At 47.5% G+C, this 7,346-nt stretch overlaps 1 protein-coding gene across 6 annotated transcripts in view; it reads left to right on the top strand.

Annotated features, from left to right (window-relative positions):
* The window catches only part of large2 (LARGE xylosyl- and glucuronyltransferase 2), a 185,072-nt gene extending 177,939 nt beyond the window's left edge, over positions 1-7,133 (top strand). For all 6 annotated transcript variants that reach the window (XM_087170112.1, XM_087170115.1, XM_087170113.1 and 3 more), the window contains 7 exons: positions 932-1,057; positions 1,321-1,476; positions 1,976-2,139; positions 2,462-2,740; positions 3,252-3,398; positions 3,498-3,693; positions 4,507-7,133. In XM_087170112.1, coding sequence (XP_087026238.1) covers positions 932-1,057; positions 1,321-1,476; positions 1,976-2,139; positions 2,462-2,740; positions 3,252-3,398; positions 3,498-3,693; positions 4,507-4,704 — 1,266 coding nt within the window. In that variant the 3' untranslated portion in view covers positions 4,705-7,133. The remainder of the gene's footprint in view (positions 1-931; positions 1,058-1,320; positions 1,477-1,975; positions 2,140-2,461; positions 2,741-3,251; positions 3,399-3,497; positions 3,694-4,506) is intronic.
* Positions 7,134-7,346: the final 213 nt, after the last annotated feature.

Here is a 7,346-nt window from a genome sequence, read left to right as displayed (position 1 = left end):
CTGACGGCTGGTTTTAAGGCTCAGTTTCTGAATACAGGCTGTGTGCATTTCTCTGTGGACTGAGGCTTTGATACTTTCACAGTATTAATATAGAAGCTAGAGCTGATCTATAATCACACTACACATGGACACAGACCTTTACACTGGAGGAGCTTTAATGGTTAGACAAACACACATACACACACACACACACACAGACGCATAATGTTGAATTAGATAAATGTCTTTTTCAGTTTTATGTAAAAAGCCAGAAATTACAAGGTTTTTACAACATATGACAGCGCATCCTCCATCTTTAGAAAACAGAGAAACATCTGTGAGAGCAATCAATCAGCTTATTGGATTTTATGGATCAAATAAAAGCTGAGATTTACTCGTTAAATTGTTTGTTTTAAGAAGTGTTAAATCGACCTGAATTGAAATTCTGATATCGAACCTTCAACACTTCACTTTGAGGAATTTAAACGTGTAAATGCAATAATTTGTGAAATTTTTATTTCAATGATTAACCACCTGACTAAAGGAGGAGGAACAAGAGTGCTGTTTTTCCTGCAGCTAAGAAAAGGTCAGATCCAGATGTCTCTTTGATCTCTCCATTGCTGTTAGTGTGTTTACTGTCACACACCCAGCGGTGTCGGTGTGTTTGCTGAGCTCCGACCGGCGACCTTGATTGTATATTAAAAGACACAATGCGGGCTGCAAACAGGGAGCCGGCCTTTGTAAACTGTTGTGCAGATTGTAAAATCAAAGCTGAGGTTGCCAGGAAACCAGCAAAGAGACGGATAATATGGGTCTCCTCTCCGACGCCTTCGAGAGCCGAGGGACCGGAGACTTTAACGCCGCCGTGACTCACACGGCTTTCAGGGTGGGTCGGTGCGCAGAACCAGAGCGGCCGCTGTTGTTGTTGACGCCGTGTGTCGTGTGTCTGCAGGACATCTTCAACGCCTTCATCAAGCAGAACCCGGTCCTGGTGCACCAGCTGCCCTGCTTCTGGAACGTCCAGCTGTCGGATCACACTCGCTCCGAGCAGTGCTACACCGAGGTTTCCGACCTCAAGGTGCGCGCACACACACACACAATTAAATTATTAACATGCACCTGTAGATGTTACTGCATTAATAATGGTAATTCTCAAATACACAAATAAAGAACAAGTGAACTGAGACTTTCACCATTTCCTTGGTGAAAGATGAAATGAAGCTCCACAGGTTAGAGAAGTTCTGAGTAACAAGGATGGTTTTCAGAGCTAAATCAAGTGGCAGGACCTTTAAACTGTATTAATGTGAATGTGCTGAGTGTCCTGTTCACTGTGGCGTCCAGGTGATCCACTGGAACTCTCCGAAGAAGCTCCGCGTGAAGAACAAGCACGTGGAGTTCTTCAGGAACCTCTACCTGACCTTCCTGGAGTACGACGGGAACCTGCTGAGACGAGAGCTGTTCGGCTGCCCGAGTCAGGCCAACCCAGAGAGTGTGCAGGTGACACACACACACACACACACACACACACAGCACATGTTGTTTGATGTCGAGTCGCGCTGATTGATTTATGAGAGTAAACGTGTGATAACGATCTTTTAGTCAATAATCATTTTTAACGTAACGACATGAACTCTTTCAGAAAAAGGATCTGAGAATCAGTTATTACTTGGCAGGATGTCGGTTTGCCGCTCTCGCTGTAGAGAGCAAGAGTGTGGTCGCCATGGTGACGCAGTGTCATCCCAGCTTGGTCAAATCATGATTACAATCCAAATTAATTTAATTGGTTTAATTGGTTGTGGTGCGTTTAAGAGTCGAGTTCGTCTGAGAAAGATTGAAAAAGGAAAGAAAGGAGAAGAAACTCGATGTTAAAATAAAAATGAGAGAGAATCGCCCAGTCCGAAGCTGCAGAGAGTTATTATCTAAAAACGCTTTTCTTGGTAAGAAGCCATTGAGTTTGTTGAGTCTTTGACCTGGTGGTGTCGCTCTGTCTCCTCAGCTGCAGACGGCTCTGGAGGAGCTGGACGAGGACGACCAGTGTTACGACTTCCGGCGGGAGCGGCTCACCGTTCACCGCGTGCACCTCTACTTCCTGCAGTACGAGTACACGCCCACCGAGGACGACACCGACATCACGCTGGTGGCTCAGCTCTCCATGGACAGGTACCACACCTGGAAACCCAGAGCGCTCGGTCACCACAAGGTCCATCCTGAGGCTGTCCCGGAGCTTTCTACCACTTCATATGACATTCATCAGTACATTTTAAACCTCTGTTTTATATGGTTGTAATCTGAATATCTTTGAGTTCGCACATTAAGAAATATCAGCTCGAGCTCCGGAAACTTCTGATGGCTTTTTTCGTTTTTATTATTTTCTCACATTTTATTTACTAAAGGAGAAATAGATTTAGGTAAACTAATGCTACGTTACATCTCTAACTCTCGTCGTGGTCAGTAACACGTGACTCTGTCTTTGCCGCCGCAGGCTGCAGATGCTGGAGGCCATCTGTAAACACTGGGAGGGCCCCATCAGCCTGGCGCTCTACATGTCCGACGCCGAGGCGCAGCAGTTCCTGCGCTACGCTCAGGCCTCCGAGGTCCTCAAGAACCGCAAGAACGTGGGCTACCACATCGTCTACAAGGAGGGCCAGTTCTACCCGGTCAACCTGGTGAGGAACGTGGCCCTGAAGAACGCCAACACGCCGTACGTGTTCCTGACCGACGTGGACTTCCTGCCGATGTACGGCCTCTACGATTACCTCAGGTAAGAGCGGCTGCTGCGTCACATGAATGTGGAAACTCCCAGCTGACAGGTTGAGAAAGATCTTGTTTTTATAGCAGGAGAAACACAGGAGGAACTAATGATGTTACTGATGTCACTGTCCCACAAAGACAAAGTCCAGACAGGTGTGTCGACGCAGCGAGGAAGAAGAAATGGCTCCATACCTTTGCCCCGATCTCTGTCTCACCACGGTTTTATCATGGAGGTCTGCAGAGAGTTCACTGGGCTTCATGCTTTATAGCTGCCTTTCTAAACTGGTCCACTGCAGTTAAATACATTCAAACCCAGTTGTAGACACATCTCAAGAACAGGTGAACCCAACAGGAAAAGGCGGAAAAGGAGTTATTGAGTGATGAGACTGATGAGCAGCAGTAAGGTGAAGAGGCGTGAACGCTCTCTGAAGCGTCCGTGAGTCGCCTCAGTCCCAGGTAAAGACGTGAACCCTGTTGATCTTACCTGTCGGTGACGACTCCTCCTCCTCTGCTCCGTGCAGGAAGTCCGTGGTGCAGCTGGACATGGCTCACACTAAGAAGGCTCTGGTGGTTCCGGCGTTTGAGACTCTGCGTTACCGTCTGTCCTTCCCCAAATCCAAAGCCGAGCTGCTCTCCATGCTGGACATGGGGACTCTCTACACCTTCAGGTACAGGAACATGAATCCAGAATCAGGCGGATGATGGAGGTAAAAATAAGGAGACTGGATGATGTGATCATCATTGACCTTTTCCTTCTGCCGCTCCAGGTATCACGTGTGGCCCAAAGGTCACGCTCCGACCAACTATGCCAAATGGCGAACAGCCACCACCCCCTACAAGGTGGAGTGGGAGCCGGACTTCGAGCCGTACGTGGTGGTGAGACGAGACTGTCCGGAGTACGACCAGCGCTTCGTGGGCTTTGGCTGGAACAAGGTTTCTCATGTCATGGAGCTGGACGCACAGGTACGTCTGCACCGTGACGGGGGGGGGGGATGCTGGAGATGTTCACACTCCGTCCTCAGTGCGACTGTGTGGAGGTTTTCACTGACGGAGAGTGTCTGTCGTTTTAATGCACAGTTTTTAATCTTTGTGCCACATGCTGCTTTAGTTAAAATAATTATAAGAGCATTTTTAAAACCCCAAATGGAGACAATCCACCATTTGGGAAAAAGTAACTCTAAATATTACTGTCTTATAATGATAACCATTAAATATACATGTTACCACTTAAGCACCCGTTTCTCTTGTTCTAACTTATTATCTCGTTTAGTCTGTTTCTGTGCTTTTATCCAACAGTGATTAGAACTGCAATAATATAAATACGGTCGTTCCTAGTTTCAGAGACGCTGATCACTGATCTGATACCATGTAATGTGTTGAGAAACTTTATAGATGAAACAGCAGTTCTTCTTCACTGCTCTAAAACGCCAGCCGACACAGGAAGTGATGCTGTGCAGCGGAGGAGAATTCGATTTTGGTAAATAGCGTAATGGCCGCGGTCCAGAACCAGAGGCCACGCCCCCAGAGTGTTTCTGTGTTAACTGGCTTTTCCAAATCTGACCACACATCAGCGGGAACTCGACGAGTGTTTGTCTGCAGCCGACGGGAAACTGATGAGAGATGTTGATTCTTCTAGTTTCATGAACCTTTCAGTTGTGTGTGTGAATCTCTGAATTCTTGACGCAGGGTTTGTGAAGAAGAGAAAGAATAAATGCATCTTCAGTTTCATGATTTTCTTCTATCTCAGCCAGTGTGTTTTCCCTCTCCCCCCCTCAGGAGTACGACCTGATGGTCCTCCCCAACGCCTTCATGATCCACATGCCCCACGCTCCCAGCTTCGACATCTCCAAGTTCCGCTCCAGCTCCAGCTACCGCAACTGTCTCAACACCCTGAAGGACGAGTTCCACCAGGACCTGTCCAGGAAGTACGGCTCGGCCGCTCTCAAGTACCTGACGGCCCAGAGGAACATCTAAGAACCAGGACTGCTGGGAGCCAGAGGGTTCTTCAGCTCCCCTCCCTGCCCCCTCCCCCAAATGAGCTCCAGGAGCTCAGACACGTACTGACACAGCTCAGGCCACGTTGATGCCGAGCACGAGTGCGACGGTAAAGCTTTACAGCCCCTCCAGACGTCCTCAGGCTCCCGGGCATTCATTCTGCGGTCGACTCCGTCTTTAAAGGAGACGCAGAGACGGAAACCTGAGCCGGAACAGAGTGAGACTTCCTGTGAACGCAGGACTCACCGGGCGGGACGAACGCTGGCAGAGCGGAGTGTGGATACTGATGGGACTAGCTTTACGGCGGGAAAATAAAAACCATATTCTTACGATTTGTTCTGACAATCAGGGCTTTTTCCAGAAGACATGAACCACGTGGAAACTGGACACTTGATTCAAAGACACTAAATGACGGGACCCGTGTCATTATGGGGGAAAAAACATTGAAAGGAGAAGACGACAGTGTGAGGCCAGTCGAACTGGAGGAAGATCTAAGCCTTATCACTTTCCATATTTAATACTTTCATTTTCATAGTTTTCTTCTTTTTTTTCCAGTGTAAATCAAAACCAGTAAAAATGAAACATCGTGTTTTAATTCTGACTTTACGTAAGAATCAGTTTGTTTTTCTTTTCTGTTTTCTGACCTCTGAGATCTTCTGATGACCCATCATCCCGCTCAAATGAGTTCAGTTTCTCTGTGGGCTTCAGGGATGTGCTTTATGTGTGTGTGTGTGCGTGTGTGTGTGTGTGCGCGCGTGTGTGTGTGCGCGCGTGTGTGTGTGTGTGTGTGTGTGTGTGTGTGAGATCCAGCTGCATCATATGGCAAGTCTTCAACACGCTTCCTGTTTCCTGTCTAAGTCACTCTGGCCTCTGTCTTGATCATGTATTTGGCTGCATGTAAACAGTTGCTCTACATGTTTTCACATCAGAAAACAGACTCACTCTGTTGTTTCCATCCGTCTGAGAGAAGCAGAAATCTTTCACTGATAATCAGATCAATCATCACTGATCGGGACCAACTCACGAGACCAACGCTGACATCGTACAGTGAGTTGTTGTTGATAATAAATGAGAGCGAAGGGCAGGAGCTTTTTAGTTTCTTTTATTTTGTGCCATTTCGTCAAAATGTGTCGGATTCACTGGATAAACGTGCCATCTGCTGAACCTCCCTACCCACAATCCCCTTCTTTCTGTTAAGTCCAACTGAAATTACAAACCTTTCTGCAGTCCAGCTGCACGGATTCAGTCCGATCCGGTCCTGACAGGGTCCTGGTCCACTGCTGTGGATCCAAGCGGACTCCAAGTAGTGACACAAACAAAACAAAACATGGATCTGTTTGGATCTTGACCACTTAGTCGACTTTTATATGACGCCATCCCCTGACCCTCCTGATTACCACTCGGCTTCTGTTCATGCACGACAGGTTCGAGTAGGATTTCCACACGTCTGTTTTAAATCGGGAACAGTATGTTGGAGCTGTGAAGACTTTCTGAGCTGTGCCATCAGGGCGACAGACAAACTGTCTGTAACTTCTAAGCCAAGGACAGACGGCGTCGTGGTATCGAAGCATCTAAACTGACAGATCTCGCTGTTTAGACACTGACTAAATAATCTGATGAGCAAATCACAGAGCAGCTCGAGGTTCCGAGTCGAAGACAACTGGACGTGCTGTAGATTCTTAAACCCCTTCAGGTGTGAGAACGCCCCTGAACGCCTGGACTCTCACTGACTCCATCACTCAGTCAGAACCTGAGGAAACCTCTGAGATGAGATCTGAAACACCTTAAAGAATCTGCAGCAAATCCAGCTGCTTCTGACGTGACGCGGTTCATTTCAACAAACCAACGACGCACCAGACGCGTCCATGCGTTAGCAAAGAAGCTAACGTTAGCTGCAGTTCCCGCTCTGTTGCTGGTCGCAGTGATAGTTACAGTTTTATGCAAACACAGTCTTGACTGACTATATGCAAAGAAGCTGTGGATCTACAGTATGTACGTATCTGTACACGTGCACAGACCAGGAGGAGCTGCGACAGAACCGATCTGTTCCATGTAGCAAAAAGGAAAACGCGTCATTTCATTTCAGTTGGACTTTAAACTTCCTGATTCCGTTGTTTCCGTTGAGTTTTTTTTCTTGTTATTTCTGGGAGGACGTTTGTGCCGTCTGCTCGGTCTGTCCGGACACGTTACATTTAGAGTTGATCATCTTCGTCCCAGAACATGATTGCTAATGATTTAGAGTGGGCGGGTCCTGAGCTGTTCTGTGTAACGCAGGTCAGATTAAACACGAGGCCAATGAAAGAAAAACTGGTGGTGTGATGTTTTCGCCTCCTGGGGCCAATATCAGAGCTTTAAATCTTTTCTTTAACCTCCTCATTTCCACTTGTGTTATAAAATATTCTCATCCATCACAGTGTCTTTTTTTATTTCCTCGGCCCCTGCGTCTGGACAAAAGAGCAAGAGGAGACGGATTCAAACTGAGGCGACGTCAGATGTCGGAGCGGGGTGTGAATCTGAGTGATGGTGTACGTGACGGCTGCGGGTTCACACAGTTTGTTTGGTGAGGAGTGAGTGTGAACTGTGCCATGAAGAGCCCCACCCCCTCCTTGCTTCCCCCCCCC

This window comes from Seriola lalandi, unplaced genomic scaffold (assembly GCF_002814215.2).
Source record: "Seriola lalandi dorsalis isolate HSWRI2012SDOR001 ecotype SW California unplaced genomic scaffold, Sedor1 jcf7180002054929, whole genome shotgun sequence".
NCBI classification, from domain to species: domain Eukaryota; kingdom Metazoa; phylum Chordata; class Actinopteri; order Carangiformes; family Carangidae; genus Seriola; species Seriola lalandi.
Note: the sequence above shows the minus strand (reverse complement) of the source record. Positions and strands in the feature narration are given on the sequence as shown.